This window comes from Columba livia, chromosome 5, assembly GCF_036013475.1.
Source record: "Columba livia isolate bColLiv1 breed racing homer chromosome 5, bColLiv1.pat.W.v2, whole genome shotgun sequence".
Classification (NCBI taxonomy): domain Eukaryota; kingdom Metazoa; phylum Chordata; class Aves; order Columbiformes; family Columbidae; genus Columba; species Columba livia.
The window spans coordinates 57,035,030-57,051,574 of NC_088606.1; the positions used below are offsets into that span (position 1 = coordinate 57,035,030).

Here is a 16,545-nt window from a genome sequence, read left to right on the forward strand (position 1 = left end):
TATAAACATTACGAACAGTTTCCTCTTTAGGGTTACCTATCTACTTCCCTTTTTAGAAATAAAACGCATTTAGTGTTAAGTGGACCTAATTAAAGCAAGTGGGTATTCTCCTTCAGAATTAATAGATGTGATGCATTGCATCACTTGCCTTATATTATTGCATCACAAGGTTATTTGGGTCCTGGAGATATAACAGCTGTAATACAAAGGCATGCAAACTGTACTCTACTGTAAGCCTAAATACGGTTTAAAGAAACTCTGTAGTGTAGATGTGTGCTTTTTTTTTTTCTTTTACTTACAGACTTAGTACAAGATAAGGCACTATGTATCAACACCTGGAGTCTCATACATCAAAACATCATACTGAAAATAAGCTTAGAGCCAAAGAACTTCTAAAGTTCAATCTTTTTCTTGAAACAAACCCCCTGAAGACACCTCTGCACACATTAAACGCAAGTGTGACCAGTGCTTGGCTGAGTTTTGGATGTGCCTTGCTAACAAGTGTTCACATTAGGCATCCATAGTTATATATATCACCTACCTTACAAGCTAAAGAAAACTCTATATTTTCAGCTGGAAACAATGCAGCAAGTGGGCATCTGTCAACAGCTGAAGTCACATTTTTTTGCTTTAATAGTGTGCTTTCTCTTAGTTTTATCCAATCTATTTGCATTTCTTTAACACATGACCTTGTTACATTTCTTGGCATTTAACTGGGGATCTCAGACTGTTTCCTGCAAGTGGGATGTTAACATAAGTGTGGACAGTTTTTGACTCATGCACAGAATGCAGACAAAAATTATGCAGTCATTTGTCATTAATTTTGTTATCCAACCTAGAGAAGCACAAAAGAGCAAAGCATATTTTTAAAACAGAATTTCGGAAAAAGTAGTTAAACACACAAGTTCAACACAAAACCGTGACACAATTAAACCTACCACTTCTCAGATCAATTTACAAAGCTGGGCAACTACTAACCGCATTTTACAAATACTATAGTGTACCTTACAAGTTAGAAAAATTACCCAATTGAGTCACAAGATGTAAATAATACCCAGAATTGATATGAGTTACCAGAAATCTGCAGGGTGTTCCAGCACATCTTTCCTGATTTGCCTTGTTCTCAGGGGTCTAAACTGTGATATTTTTTTTTAAGGAAAAAAATAATAATAATAAACCACAACCCTCAAGCTGAAACAGTCTTGCAAAAACATGAACTTGTCACAACGATGCACCTCCACCGGTCTTCATTTAGCTATTTTTGAAGTTAATATGCTGGTGACATTTAAAGCACTAAAACAATTTAAATCATTGAACATCTTATGCAAAGGAAGATTTGCAGACAAAAGGTAATTTATTTGGGCACCCACCTCCAATTCAGAAAGGATGAATAAGCACAGGAATCTGGATGAATCTGGTTTTGAATGTATTCAGAACTCAGTGAGAAGGCACCAGATCCAAGAAGCCAAGGCAGCATGCAAGAACCAATGTTGTGTGTTTTCACATTGCACTGTGAGCAGCTATTCACTGGGAAAGTCCTCATCTGAGAAATTTCAATCTCAGGAGACGGGGGAATTTTCTCTCTCTTTTTCTTACCTAGTACCTCTCTTTAAAAATATTCCTTCCCATGCACTAAACAGACTGGAAGCACACACAGGTAGACCTGCAGAGAAGAATGTGGATTGTCTCTTACACGAAGAGGGGGAATAAAAAAAAGGAAACTGACACTGGCCTGCAGAAAAAGAAAGACTGAGAATCTTAAAGTCCCCTTCATAGAAGAAGGATATGTAGGAGCTAAACTCAGAAAGCTATTTTTCTTTTTTCACTCAAATTACTTCCAAAATCTCAGTTCTCACAGCTGTGAAAAAAATCTGCTGTGTATGCAGCTTTTCCATAAGAGCTCTGACTATCTCAGAGGTTTCATTCATGAGTCATCTTAGATACACACAGGTATAAAATAAGTTTACAACATCAACCCCATCAAATAACAGGACCACTTACCTCAATCACCTCAGCAATCTTAAAACAACAATAAAAAAGAAAAGAGCTTTATGTTAGTATAGTTCTGTTTATAGTAAAGCATACCAAAACCCACAAATTCAAGTATGCTTTTGGAGCAAATCTCAGATTAACTTCACCTAGAAATATATTAACTTTCTCCATTCTTATATTTTGCTTAAAGAACTCACAGTGAATAAGGAACACATTTTTCACACAGGCTATGTTTCACATTTATCCAACTAAAATGCACTTGTATTTACCATTTATCATTGGCACTTATATATGATCATACTTAAAGATAATGCTGAAAAATTAGTTCGTACTGTACTACTCACAACTCAGCAATCAGTGCAGCTAAGACAAGCAATGTTTAGCATCATGCCATCAGAAGATTTCACAAATATATCCTGGCTGACCTACGGTGCTTGCAATTTCAGTCACTGACTTAAATAAGAGACACAGATGTTTCAGTTTTGCTGCTCTCCTTGCTCATATATTAAGTGAGTCTCTGCACCTGGAGTCTCACTTCATTTAGTGGGTCATCACTGTTCATTATCTCTTTTCTCTAATCTTGCTCTTTCCCACAGAAGTTTCCTACCTACAAGAGAATGAGGAAGTAAACAGAGAAACGTCAAGAATACTGAAATAAACTAGTATTTGTTCCAATTTGTTATACACAACTAATTCCCAATCTACTTGGGAGTCTGAAGAAATATCTAATATGTCAACAACTCATGAGAACTTCTAGCTGCACATCATCCAAGATCACCAAGTGGTATAAATTCACTTTTCCACTTGACAAACAGGGGGAGAGAGGAATAGCTCAGATGTCAAATGAGGATACACAAAAAGCAATGGTGTGGTTGTTTTCAACAGCATTTTATAATAAAGTTCCTCAGACTGTAAGCCCACTATGACTGGGCATTTATAACTTTAAGGAGATATTAAGGAGACATTTACCTGAAATTATCGTTTTACTTTCTTTGTCTTCCTCTCCTACCTTTGTGTTTTTCTGTCTGTACCCTATGCACGAAAAGCCTTTCTCCTTCGCCAAGAAGTTATTTCCTTTTCCTTTACCTTTTGAGTTTTGCTAGCCTTTCAACATTGTTTCCATTTGTTGTCAAACCTGAACTTGTCTCATCTATGTTATCTCATCCATTCAGATCACCATCACCTCAGGGAACTTATCTTCCTACATGTTTCTAAAATCTGCTATGGAAGAGATAATAAATGATGCCTCTTATTCATCTGAAGTTCAAAGCCCGTGAAAATACAAGTAATCTACATGCCTTTGCTCTTCTTATAAATCAGTAATGAATCTGAAAAGCTTCCCCATGGCAATTAAGACATATTCAGTTAAAATTACTGTATTCTGTGATCTAAATCCTGGCTTATTTAAAAAAAAAAAAAAAAAAAAAAAAAGTTATGTATTTTCTATTAACATCACTACCAAAACCTGTACAAATGACTTCAGGATTTCAAAAGTCACAGTCACTACTTTAGTCAGCTTGTTAGGGTGAGTTAAAGTACAGTCTACAGTCAGAAGGGTTCAGATAGAGAGAAAGCACATCTACAATGAGATAAAAGGAGTTTCAGTACACCACAATACACACAATATATTCTAATAACAATTATTATGACCTCTTGTAGGAACAAAGAACTGGATGTTTTGGTGTTGGTGTTTGGGGGGGGGGGGTGGGCACAGAAGAGGGAGAGAAGGAAGAATAAAATTATCACTACAATTGCCACCATAGAAAGGTCCAACATGTCCAAAATACTGGATAAAGATGTAGCCTGGAAACTACCATGTAGCATTTATCCATTTATTAAGCTAAGCAAATCAACTATTCATAACATCACACTGGGTAACTGAAACTTATCCCATTCTGGAAACATTAAATATTGTCTGACTGTGTAATTTCTCTTCATAACATTGTTGTTTGATGAAAAACATAATGAAGTAGTATTGTTCTAAATCCACCTTTCGCTCATACAAATCTTGAGTCTCCTTCTAAACTAGTGCTTTAAAGGAATAGGATACAAAAAGTACTTCTCAATCCATCTATTTTTATAATACTATAACACAAATTGCACAAGCCAGAGATTCTCAAATATTACCTTCATATAGAACTTCACACTCAGTGGGAATACAGCTATATCCCTGAATCAGATCCGGAAGGCAGTCCTTACAGAAGGAGTGAAGGCAAGGCAGCATTCTGGGCTCTCTCCTCCGCAGGTCCCATTTGCACACCAAACAATTCCTCAACAGATCCAGAGTCTCCATTTCTGTCGGCTGAAGTTTGACATCAAAAAAACGAAGAGTCACAAAATGGCTCATGACAACCCTTTCACTTAACAAAACACTTGATCACTCAAGCGCAAACTAAAAGACAGCAGCGGGATGAGTGTTCTCAGCAACAATATTTATTTAGTCCTTTTGAAGAAAGAGGAAGTTCCTTGCAGCTGAAAATCACATACCTGTTTTACAAAAAAAAAGTAATGTATTTGCAGATTGTTGTGCAGGAAAGTGTGGTTTATGGTTTAGAAACCATGATCCCACTATCTCTCTATAGTATTTGCAACTTCTGTAAAAACTGAAGTAATCTGTTCTATTGATCTACTTACCAAGCTGTTACCAAGCTGAATTGTCACACGCTGTACACTTCCTGCTAGAAGCACTCAAATTGTGCAATAAAAATGATTCTATTCTCTGCCGCTTTTACAATTTCACATCAATATTTTATAGTTTTCAGGTAAAGCAAATGATAAGCATAACTGATCATACATTCATGATTTCAGCAATGCATGTTAGAAAGCTGCCTTGGTAAATGTACAGCATATTCTGCCAGTCTTCTTTGTAGAAATTTAATAAAATTAACTTTGCAGTAAGCAGATTTCAATGGTCAAGATGCCCGCAGGTCAAATTATAGACCAAACCTGAACTCCCCACAAGCAGGACAGTGTTCCTCCTGCCAACCTAAGCTCCTCAAGGTAAAACGAGATTTGCAGTTCATGTTCCATCCTTGAGTCTGAGATTTTGAGAGATGTCGATCAGATACAGCCTGCAAAAGGGAAACTTCTGCAAGTTGCATCAGAGGAGAAAAAGCAAATAAAGTCTGGCGTCCACCAGAATCACCCTCCAGCTGACCAAACCTTCTGGGACCAGAGCGCACGTAGCTGCCCATTGCCCTGGCCTTGCTGCCAGCAGCACACATCTTGCAGCTACTATCTTCAGATTTCCCCAGCGCAGAACAGCAGCAGCTCTAATCTTAAGGCTGTGTATTTTCTTGAGGGATTTTGTCTCAGGGCAGATTCCAGTCAAAATGGTTAGTAAGTGGGTCTTTTTTTTTTTTTACAATGAACATGAAAAGTCTTAGAAATTGACAGCCAGGAATTTTTAAGTGTTGCATCCTGAAGTAACTGCTATGTAAATATTTTAGAAAGAAAAAAGGACCATATGTTAAAGTCAGCATCATATTTCATACCCAAGACCCATTCTAGGAACAAATTAAAATAGGTAGATATCCACCAACTTTACTGAATTCACTTAGACAAATTCAAACCTACCACTAAAACTTCTGATTGCAGCTTCAAAAAATTAGCTGTGGCAATTGTACCTGTGATTTAACTAATAAATATTATATCAGTGCTTATGATATGAGTTCACTTTTTACAGTGCACTTCATCAACCATCTTTCAGAGGCAAATGTCATTAGAGCAGCACAGCTTCTCTGCTCACTCCGTCTCTATTGTTTCTCGCAACTGCTGTTGCCAAAACAAACCAGCACCTACAAAAACATGTACTTTCTGCAGTAGGAAGTTGAGGTATTAGGCTACCACATTGCTTAGACAGACAAACCACAGCCTGGGACCAAAGCATCCACGCACAGAGAATCTGTGCAAACAAAGCCTGACTCTGAGAAATGCTGTATCACCTTAAAGGCCAAACCTGTGGCTGAATGAGAAGCAGGTTACAATACATTTTAATTTATGCTTTTTGCATAGCATATGAAACTACATACAAGTTTTTTGGTAGGAGGGGGAAGGGTGAGGGTGATAAAAAGTTTAAAATTTCCTGCTGAGGTAGGTATGGAAATCAGCAGTCAGGCAGCTACATCACCAGTGACTTGCCTATGCTGATAGGAAACACCAAGTCCAGCAGCGGCGATGACAAAGAAAACAAAGTTAATCGCATTTGGAGATGTGTGGTGAGGGTAATGAGGCAGGACAGAAATGGATGAAGACGGGGAGAGCTGGGGAGGCAGCTGGATCACACGCGGAACGGGAAGAGAAGTGCTGGGCTTGTGGTGTGCCAGCCCAGAACAAGGCAAAGGGCTGGGGCTGCCTCAGCACCAGCACAGCAGTCCTGACCTTGGGACGGCAGCGGCCAGCCCCACACAAGTCCAAGGGAAGTATCCAGGCACCGTGGGACTGGAACTTCCAGTGAAGAGTAATACATTTCATACAGAGAAGTTTGTAATGATATACACTCATAATTTTATCATTTCTCTATTTTAGGGATAAACTCTCTACGCAACTCTTTCAACTTCCTGTGTTCCTTTTTCTCAGATTTGATCAGATTTTTTTTTTTGTATCTTATTCCATGAAATGTGGATATTGCTACAGGGGGCTCATTACAGCATTTTAAAACGGTATAACATCAACTTTACCAAGTTTGTCTGTAATAACTTCATTAGCAGTATTGCAACTTGCCAAGAATTTGGAAAACATTGAATAAAAATATTCCTGTCCATTTAAGCATAATGTTTATCAGTCAAAAAAAAAGAAAAAAAAAAAAAGTGTTACATTTAAGTAGTTGGCCTTTATTTGGCTTCCTCATTTCTCCAGTTTTTATATAGGAAAATCCTTTATTCGGACATCGTGGGCAGCCGTTCTGGGGGTTTCCTATCAGCCCTCGCAGGAGCTTCTCGTTAAGCCGGCCACAGTGCGGTTTGTTTGCGATTGTTCAGCCCGCTTACTCCTCGGAATACTCCCCGCCAGCGCTTTACTCCGAGAAACGCCGGTATGCCCAGCAAAGCCTGCCCGAGCCCCTCTGCCCCCTCCGGTGTGCGGAACGGGCCCCAGCTCTTCCCGCCCACCCACCCGGGGCAGCGCGACCCCGGGACCGCGGCGGCTGTGAGGGGAGGGCGCGCGCCCAACGACCGCCACGCGCCCAACCGTCGCCGCACCGCCCGCCCCGCCAGCCGGCGCCCCCGCGCGCCCAACGGCCGCCGCGCGCGGCATGAGTGACAACTGGGGGGCGGGACTAGGGCGGGACCCACCGGGCGGGCCGGTACGCCGGCGGAAGCGGCCACGCCGAGCGGCCGCCGCTCGCAGCGCCGCCTTCCCGAACACGGCACCCGACAGGCGGATCGCGCGGCAGGAGCGGCCGCGGCCCCGCGCAAGGAGTCAACCGGGAAAACGGCCGTGTGGGAACAAGGCTCGGAAACAGCTCGACCGCCAGGGTGTGATTATTCCTCCAGACCCCTCGACAGTTATTTCAGGAGTCAGCACAGGCAGCCGGCAAGGAAGGTGTCCTGTTCCAGCCTCAGCATCGGTATGTGACAGATGAACCTCAGCCAAACCGCACACAGAATACCCGAGCTGGCCTGGAGCAGAGATCAGAGCTGGACGACCCTGCACACTTGTAACAAGGAACTTCTTGTACTCACTCAAAAGTAAGACCAGAAAACATGGAAGATTTAAGACAAAACATTAGACATTAACTACCAAAGAATTGGGAGTGTTGTCCTCATGCTAGTGAGCCAGCATCACTTACCTGGTGTCACCTGTGCACAGGGTACTTCAGTGTAAATAGAGCCTTTCACTGTCCTTACGATCTGGTCAGCGATCAGGTTACTGACATGAGGAAGTAACAACATTCCTTATTTTGCAGTACCACACAACTTACCTTTGAGGATTGAAATGATTTAGCTTTGCCAGTGGATAAATAGTATTACATATTTGGAACCAGTGGTCCCAGCAGTCAATGACATAAAGTTCATATACTTTTAACCTCAGAATTTTAAAAACTGCTTAAGTTATAGTTCTTCACAACTAGCAGTACCACTGTCTAAGATGAACTATTTTCACAAAGCAATGCACGTCAGCTTTAGCTTAAAAGCCGTCTAAATTTAATTATTGCCAAACACTAGGTTAGGAGTTCATTAACTAGGACCATATCACACATAGTAGAAGGTAATTTGCAACTCTTAGCAATAATTCAAGACCTCTAGCAGTGAACATTAAAAAAATTGGTGTCAGTGCTTTTGGTCTGACACTTAAACAATTAGAGCTAGTGAGCTAGCTCTTGTTTTGGTTTTTACCACTAGATAAAGATTCTGCTTTGGCATGCAGGGTCAAGCCTTGCATTGGCAACTGAAGTCCTATTTTGATGTTACAATTAAGCAAGCAATATTTTATGCAGTGATTTTAAGCCAAATACATCAGAAATGTATTATCGTGCAGTTCTAGAGCTGTGCCATTGCTTTCTGTGAGCTGTAGGGAAGGCTGAAGGTACCTGGCACCAGTGCTGTCCCACACATGGAGACTTCAGAAATCATGTACCCTACTTGAAGAGGGTATTGATTGCAAAAGTAAATGAACAGTTACTGCATTAGTTCAGTCACTAATTAAGTTTCAGTACATCGCTGCTGTTACCAACCCTTAAAAGCACAACTTGGAATTGCCTCCATCAGTCCAGCAACACTGACAAGCAGCTTTAAAAGCTTTTAACCTAAAGCAATCTGTCCTAGCTAGTCTGCCACTATTACCAAAAGGACACCATGCTGCTACTACAATTGCTATGAATTAATGAAATTCAGAATTAATAAGTGCAGAAGCAATTTCATCCTGTGGTGGAAGAATTCAGCCTAATCTCAAAGAAATCCAATGTGTTTACAAGCTGTGGTGCAGCTAAGAGACTGCAAAATCGCAGTGTTACACTATGTATGACTGTGGGCCTCATGTTCTGATGAATGCAGGATGCAAACACTTCAGTACTCAGAGTACTACACCAGTAGTTTCTAAAGAGTGCATGGATTTAAGTGGTCTCCATGTTGTATGTTAACTGCAATCAGAAGCTAGACAGCTGACAGCCATTTAGCAACAGTTGAAGCACTGGAGGGACAAATTCAAAAGTCATAATTTAAAAAGACCTTTCATTAACAGTGCCACGAAAAAGCAAGGAAATAATTGAACCACATTGTTGAGCTAAATTCAAAATACATCTTATTTCTATGCATAATGCCGATAGAGAAAAGAAACGTTGATTGCTTTTTCTGTTGGAAGCGCAGTTGCTGTCAGCTGCAAAGGGGTACACCGCAGCATCCTCTGCTCAAAAGCCAGGATTATTAGTGAAAGCTGCATTCTAGGCAGACCCTCACAGCAGCTGCAAAAACCCCCTTGAAGTGCTTCTTGTGACTTAAGTCTGGCAATAACACCATGGATTGTTTCTTCCCACCCATTTCAGCTCTTCCCTACTGTCCCACACTATTCCCAGGGTGTTCCCATTTATCCCCTCCTCTACCCCACATTATTGAAAATGAGACTACAATGGTTTTGCTACCTGAAAAGGAACCCTATTAATCACATAGCTTATTGAAAGCAAATTCCTGTACTGTCTCTTTCACAGTGATTTTTGACATACTGCTACCCACTTCCCATTGCATTTCTTTGTCCGCACTGTTGCTGTTTCATTCCCCAAGGCCACAGCAGAATCCCCATAAGAGATTTTACCTTCACGTCATTTTAGTGTACAAAAATCCCAAGTCACCTTTTCACAGACAGCTGTAAAGAGGATCACCAGTTGAAAGAAATACAAGAATAACCTGTTTCACAACCCCATAAAGACAAAATGTGAGGTATCTCTACATGCCAAATGCTGGACACTCTAGCCAGGCAATTCCAAAAGCCAGTGAGAAGCAGCCAAGCCACTCATCAGAAAACGGCCAGAAATAACTAACCGGACAAGACTGAAGTGCGAACAGTGTCTGGAGGACAAGTCAGAGGAAAAAAAAAAAATCAGAAACTTCTGTAAATCAGGAATTTTACATATTGTTTTTATTCAAAAAATTTGAATAAAACACAGGCCTTCATGCCACAAGCACACAGGCACCACCAACTGCTTTGATCTTCTCCTCTGCTCTTCTGCTGAAGAACTTTGCTTTCACAATTACAGGCTGCTTGGGCAGTTTCCCCTTACCCAGGACTTTGTAATAGCCCTAGAAAATTAAAAAAAAAAACAAACAACAAACATTAAGTGTTTTGTGATCAGCTTGCAGGCTCCTGCATTCAGATCTGTCTTTCAGTATATACCCATTAAAACCGAAACCATTATCTCCATGACCTCACCAAGTGTGTCTCCCATATCAAACTGGTATGAATGAAAAGAAGGAATATATTCTCATTTCATTCCTGTCCCTTACATTAAAAGGACAAACATGGCACAAGCCATTGAAGTCACTGCTTGTTAGGAGTGGCATAACTGGCCAATGCAGGTATCTTAATTTGTGACACACAATACACTCACTTGGCAGACTAGTAAGTGTCGCTGATTCGGTGGCTGGCTGAGACATAAGACATCACAGCCAGTGAATAGTGATCAGACTTTTATGTCCGAGAACTATAGCACACCAAGACAATCAAACATGTTCTGATGTGACTCTAGTCTCGATATCAGAGAAGTGGCTTTGTACAAATGAGAAGTTCTACCGTGTTTTTACACATTCTCTCAGTAACACACTAAACAAGTCATCTCACCACCTTCCAAAATAAGGGAAGTCCCTGTCTGCAATCATGCAGAAACATGAGATGTTCTTACAGGCAAAAAACATAAGTACCTGTGCAACTACTTATATGCCAAGATACTTGTCCTGAGAAGGTTACAAATATTCAAGCATTGTAGCTCATTTGCAGTGGATATGCATATCCTACTTGGATATGCAAACCTACATTACACATGAAGTGACCAGGAATTGTAGATTTCAATATGAGCAGAAACTTACTGAGCGCACAACATCGATCACAGGGGCCAGTCCAGCCTCATTTTTTGCGTAATTGAGCCTTGTCTGTTCACTGACAAGCGTCCATAGTTTATCCAAATTGAGAGTAGGACAGAACTTTTGATTTCTCTTCAAGTGATAGTGTCTCATGCCTACTTTTCCAAAGTATCCAGGGTGACTGTGAAAGAAAGATATTCTTTGTTAGATCACATTTTTAATTCATCCTGAACAGGTAAGACTATTAACACTGGAACAAGCATCTTACTTGATCAAAGTAATCAAATTTCACATTATACCTTTACTCATACTAGTACACTTAGTATTCAAGTGTAATAATCATTAGCATCCAAAGCAAGGGAAAATTATTTTCTCTTTTAAGTGTTTTTTCTCCACTGAACCCACAACTCAACCCCCCTCACTGGTGAGGCTGAGTCCTGTATTTCTGAGGCAACCCCAACCCAGTGACACCAGGGAGGGCGGCGCCTGCCCAAGTAGTTTCAGCACTCTTGTCACTAACCTGGTGACTGACTGTGTCAAGAACAGTCACAGCCAGTGAATATAGATTAGTGGTTCCTGTCCGAGTACTCTAGCACACCAGGACAACAGGCAGCGTCCAGATGTGACTCTAGTCTCGGCAATAAAACAACATCCCTTATCTTTACAGTATGCAGCTAAATAGGATTTAACATAACATTTAACATAAACAGGACTTTTATATAACATTTTGAATGTAACATAAATTTAACATAACATTTTGTGTGTACATTGATTAGCAAGGAACACACTGTAACAGGCCAGTTTGGTCAAGTTTACCAAATGCTGCACTGAACTCATACACACACCTGGTTTAAGTGAAAGAGCTTTTGATTTTAGGGTAAACAGGGACATGAGTTGACCATAGCTCTAATGCCCCACTTCATGTAAGAGGAAAAATCACATAGGACTGCAGGGAATTTTGTTTATTCACATTTCTACTTTAGAAACATACATTTTGTAGTACATATTTAAAATGTTAGCTTACTATTTATCAAAATTAATCCTGTGATGGTGCATACCACCAGCATTACCACGCCCTCCAGGATGTTTCCTGTGTTTGCCTACAAAGAAAAATTCAAGTTCATTACACTAAGAATATCACAATAAATACTTGAGCTTAGAGGTATGTTCAATGTCAATTTAAGCTAATTATTTTTATTCTATCCCCTATGCTGAATTTATCACAATTCAGCAAGATGAACCAAATAAAAACTAACACTATAGGAGAAAAAAATAACCAGAACATGCCTCTGGTTAGCATACAAGAGGACACCAGGGCTAGCAAGAAAAGGCACGAATGGCCAAAGAGTTAGAAAGGACACAGCACTGTCCTGTAAGCTTAAGATGTCACAGAACAAGTACCTATCACCTGAACACCACTGAAGTTAATTTACAAAATCCGCCAGACTTCGGATCAGCCCAGCGCTGTGGCATCTGCCCCCACAGCACCAGCATCACCCACGCACGCTGTAGTCTTCAGCGCTGCTCACTGCTACCTACAGCGTGTGCAGGACCCTGCACCACAGCCACGCTTCTCTGCAACCCGTAAAGAACCGCAGCGTCCCCTCTGCGCCGAGAGGCACCGATCGGCACAACCCCTGCGGGCCCTCCACTCACCAACGCGGCCGTGGCCGTGGCTAACGTGTCCCCGCAGCTTCCGGGTCTTCCTTAGCCTGGAAGGCTGCGGGAAAGTGGGAGAGCAACTGTGAGCAAAACGGGCAGCAAGAGGCAGCGTAATCACCCGCCCTCCCCCGCGGCCGGCGCTGCTCCGCGGCCGCAGCCCCTCGGCAGCCACGCAGCCAGGCGCCATCGCGGCCTCGCCACACCGCGCTGCCCCGCCGTGCCCTCATCGCGCCGCGGGCTCGGAGAAGCGTCTCTCCCCGGCCACCCGCCACCCCCCAGCCCCCAGCCATGTCCCGCCGGGGGAGCGCGGGCCGGCGGCCGCGGAGCCCCAGCCCAGCCCGGCCCGGCCCGGCCCGCGGCAGCACCCACCATCTTGTCGGCGTGCGAGAGGGAAGAGAAAGAGCGCGGCGCTCGCGAGAGCGGGGAAAGGCGGAGCCGGGCGGAAGTGGGGCCGTGCCGTGCTGAGATCTCGCGAGGTTTGGCTGAGGCGGCCGGAGCGGAGCGAGTCTCGCGAGATCGCGGTACCCGCGGAGCTGAGGGACCGGCGGGGACGGGCCGGGGGAGCAGCGCGGGTTTGGGGCGGGCTGAGCCGTCCTGGAGCAGCGCCTCAGGCGGCTTCCGAAGCGGGAGGGGTCTGGGAGGACGGTGTTCCGTCCTGCCTCACCCGTGGCTTCCAGAGGGGACACACCGGTCCCCGGGGTGCTCCCGGCGCTCCGGTACCCGCTGCAGCTCCGGGCCGGGCCGCTGCCCTGTCAGCGGAAGAGGAGCAGCTCTGAACAGCTGCCCGCACCGGGGGCTGAACTTCGCAGGCAGAGAAGTACTGCTGTGTGTTACGACAGACACAACTTGCTTTTGCTTCCTTCTGTGTTCTGTAGCAACTGTAGGACTTCGAGCAGAATTTGGGAAAATTTGCAAGCTTGGTCACTCTATTAAATTTCGACAACAATGGGAAAATAAATACTTGTATGGGAATACAGTGGAAGAATGGCGAGGAGGATCAGTGACTGCAGCTGGGGTGTAGAAAAAACTCAAAACACTAATTGCTTTACCGACTGTGTGTGCTTGACAAGTAGAACCTCTTTGTCAGATAACATAGGCCTGTGAGAAACTCTGAGGCACCTTATCATTGTGCCCCAGATTCCTGCTTTGTTGTGAGAAAGAGCAGAGCACAGCATGAGGCTGCACCCGCCTGAAGTCTTGAAATACAGGCAAACACAGCGCACCCAGGGATCTTCTGCCAGGGCCGAATTCTGCAGTGCCTGCCACCTCTGCCCGCCAGCTTACAAGAGCTGTTCCGGAGATCCCCTGGTAGCAAAGTAACAAATGTGCTCTTTGCAATTGCATTCATGGCCTCGGGTTGTTCCTTGTGACCTGCCTGCATTGCCTCACACAATACTATATATAGTTAAACACAACTACCTGCACAGCTAGAGCAGCAATTCCTGGACAGTGTCGTCATTTCTCAAGCTTGTTTTTTAAATGTATTTTATACCACAAGACTTTAAGCAAATCTTTACCAATTTAAAAGGGGTCTCAGTACTGGATTTGTTTTTCTCCATTAAATAGCACACCAGTAGTGCTTCACACTCAGGAACACCATTAGTTTTAACAACTAATACAAAAGGCAAAATAGTGCATTTCTGTTTTTCATCAATCCAATCCTTTCAAACACAGACCTCCAGATTACACCAGGATAGATCTATAAGACTATCCTTTGAGTATCAAGAAGACAGTTAGAGATTTTTTGAAATATGCTCTCACCTTGTCTGGTACTCTCCTCTGATTCACCTTAAAAAAAAAACTGGAACGACATGTTGATGGGTAATAAAATGTTTAAAAGCTTTCTGCTTATATTTTTAAAGTGCAGATGGATGAAATAGCTTTGGTGTGGAGATGGGTTTTACAGCACTGTGTCGTTGTACATCAGCATTCCGCAGCTTTTTCTTGCCGTTGTAGCAACTCTTCTCCACAGCACTTCCTTCAGCGGATGATGTTTAAACCATAATCTTCTCTACAGATGTATTTCTTCAGAAATATATTTCCCCATATATGTGCTAACAACTGTGGTTTATAAAATAGCCAGAGTCTACCTGTACAAGTGAAGTTAATCCTTCCACTCTGAAGAACTACATCTAAAAATAATTCTGGAATTTACAACATATTATAGAGTAAAAGTAATGGAAATTAACATTTGTGATCACATTTCCACTGAATCAGAAACACTTGATATTTTACAGACATTTCATGTACACTTAAGCAGCTTTTGTATATACAGGAGTGTGAGGGAGGTATGGAAAAAAGGAAATTACTTCACCTTTTAGTGAATAATCCCTCAGTTTTGTTCTATGAGGCTGATAGCAAACCAGAACCACTGTCAGGTTAGGAACTGCGCAAGCCTCAAAGCCAATCTAACTAATGGAATTGCACCACAAATGAAGAAAAATACAGTGTCGGGTTTTTTTTAAAGGTAAGAATCTATAGCTAATTTTCATTAGCTGTCAGACGTGCAAATATAGTCAAGTATTTTATGTTTTCTTCTTCAGACTAAGGCAGAACTCTAGAGAATCCCCACAGGAGTTACACTCCTCTGGTCATCTAACCAAGGGAGCACAAAACCAACCTGAAAATACCACAGTTCAGGAGCAGTATCGGTGATACAATGGCAAAGAAACAAAATGTTTTAGAGATGCTTCTGTAGGATAAAATTAACAGAACAGTAAAAAATACTACAGAAAAATCAAACTACATGTCATGAAACAGCAAGCCTACTAAAAGATACTTTCGTAATAGCCATTTTATATTTTAATTACAAATTCATTAAAATCACAGGAAAGTCACTGTTTTTGTACCTGCTCAACATCAGAAACTGCAGAGGTTTGCAATGAATATGAACAAACGGGTATATTTACAGAGTTTATTAGAAACCATACATACATACATTAGGAAAGGATGTACTGTACCTACTGGTTGCAGTTTGCATGTCAAAGAACTGAGCTTTCCTCAGGTTTAGCAGTCTTAGTGCAGAATAGATTACAAGTAGTTTACTGACCAGAGTTCAAACCAAGTGGAAGTTTTGTATTGTGAACCAAGTACCTTATTATCAAGTTACTTTGTTATTTCTTTCTTTTAAAATTAATTAAAAAAAAATACCAACTCTGCCACATGAAAGCAGCCCCCGTGCGTACAACCTCTCCCGCGTACCCAAGTCCATTCACCCCGCAGTGTCCAGGCATCAGTGTAGCTCACAAACACCCCATGAAGTCAGTGGTTCTGCTGAGACAGTCAGCTGCACATCATCAGCTTTTCAATTTTGCACCAAGCATAACTCAATTCATACTAAAGAAAAAAAAAAGCACCTGTTATTCTCAGGAATATACAAATATTTACCACAGTTGTCCTTGCTCATTACAAAATCAGTTACAAAAGCTTACAGCACATTATTTACAAATTCAACCCAGACACAAAAAGGAGCTGTATCATCTGGCACACTGTCCACCAGCATCGGTCATCACGCAACGCTGCGCTCAGCTTGCTCCGCTCAGCTTGCTCCGCTCTCCTCCCGCATCGAACCCTCGCGCAGGGTCACACAGAGTCTTTGCGTCGGAATTTCAGCAGAAAGGAGTTAGTTCTTCTTGTGAAGGAACTTCATTTTGTTTCCTAAAGAAAGCACACCATCAGTCTGCAGCACATGCTGCAAAGCAGAGGGCAACCAAAAGTTACTTAGCAAATGGGTTTAATTTGTAGTTTAATTGCTGTAGAATAACTATTAACACCAGCAGGGAAAGCCTGCTGACAGAACCCCAAGCCGTGAAACACCCTCCTGCTCTCCTCAATTGTGGGTTGGTTCCCTCACCCCCCAGTGAAACTGAACGTGTTAACCAAG

General features: G+C 42.3%; 3 protein-coding genes, 1 long non-coding RNA gene and 2 other non-coding genes across 16 annotated transcripts in view; 1 reads left to right on the forward strand and 5 right to left on the reverse strand.

The window, feature by feature from the left end:
* The window catches only part of TRIM66 (tripartite motif containing 66), a 54,028-nt gene extending 46,878 nt beyond the window's left edge, over positions 1–7,150 (reverse strand). The window contains exons 1-2 of one of the 2 annotated variants that reach the window (XM_021300406.2): positions 6,808–7,150; positions 4,120–4,294 (exon numbers count right to left, since the gene is read on the reverse strand). In XM_021300406.2, the coding sequence (XP_021156081.1) occupies positions 4,120–4,285 (166 nt within the window). In that variant the 5' untranslated portion in view covers positions 4,286–4,294; positions 6,808–7,150. Of the gene's footprint in view, positions 1–4,119 lie in introns of both variants that reach the window. The other variant, XM_021300394.2, reaches the window with a different exon arrangement.
* Positions 7,151–7,485: 335 nt separating this feature from the next.
* LOC110365881 (uncharacterized) lies at positions 7,486–10,255 on the forward strand. The gene is made up of 2 exons (XR_002425785.2): positions 7,486–7,679; positions 9,635–10,255. It is a non-coding gene; the product is annotated as an uncharacterized LOC110365881 (long non-coding RNA).
* RPL27A (ribosomal protein L27a) lies at positions 10,041–13,154 on the reverse strand. Its single transcript, XM_065065317.1, has 5 exons — positions 13,032–13,154; positions 12,657–12,720; positions 12,025–12,100; positions 11,007–11,181; positions 10,041–10,223 (listed from the first exon to the last, which is right to left on the reverse strand). The coding sequence occupies exons 1-5, from the start codon at positions 13,032–13,034 to the stop codon at positions 10,095–10,097; spliced, it is 447 nt and encodes a 148-aa protein (XP_064921389.1). The 5' UTR covers positions 13,035–13,154; the 3' UTR covers positions 10,041–10,094.
* Positions 10,545–10,676, reverse strand: LOC135579707 (small nucleolar RNA SNORA3/SNORA45 family). The gene has a single exon (XR_010473307.1). It is a non-coding gene; the product is annotated as a small nucleolar RNA SNORA3/SNORA45 family (small nucleolar RNA).
* On the reverse strand, positions 11,508–11,639 carry LOC135579718 (small nucleolar RNA SNORA3/SNORA45 family). Its single transcript, XR_010473317.1, has one exon. It is a non-coding gene; the product is annotated as a small nucleolar RNA SNORA3/SNORA45 family (small nucleolar RNA).
* A 2,284-nt stretch (positions 13,155–15,438) lies between the features above and the next one.
* Positions 15,439–16,545, reverse strand: part of DENND2B (DENN domain containing 2B) — a 176,141-nt gene continuing 175,034 nt past the window's right edge. For 7 of the 10 annotated variants that reach the window (XM_065065306.1, XM_065065303.1, XM_065065301.1 and 4 more), the window contains one exon: positions 15,439–16,319. In XM_065065306.1, coding sequence (XP_064921378.1) covers positions 16,285–16,319 — 35 coding nt within the window. In that variant the 3' untranslated portion in view covers positions 15,439–16,284. The remainder of the gene's footprint in view (positions 16,320–16,545) is intronic. The other 3 variants (XM_065065309.1, XM_065065308.1, XM_065065310.1) reach the window with 1 other exon arrangement.

What these genes read in the sequence shown, in the direction of transcription:
- RPL27A (XM_065065317.1), bottom strand. An exon ending in AGGATTAATTTTGATAAATA is followed by an intron (nt 11,182 to 12,024) that starts GTAAGCTAACAT and finishes TTTCTTTCACAG; the next exon opens with TCACCCTGGATACTTTGGAA. An exon ending in TGATCGATGTTGTGCGCTCA is followed by an intron (nt 10,224 to 11,006) that starts GTAAGTTTCTGC and finishes TTAATTTTCTAG; the next exon opens with GGCTATTACAAAGTCCTGGG.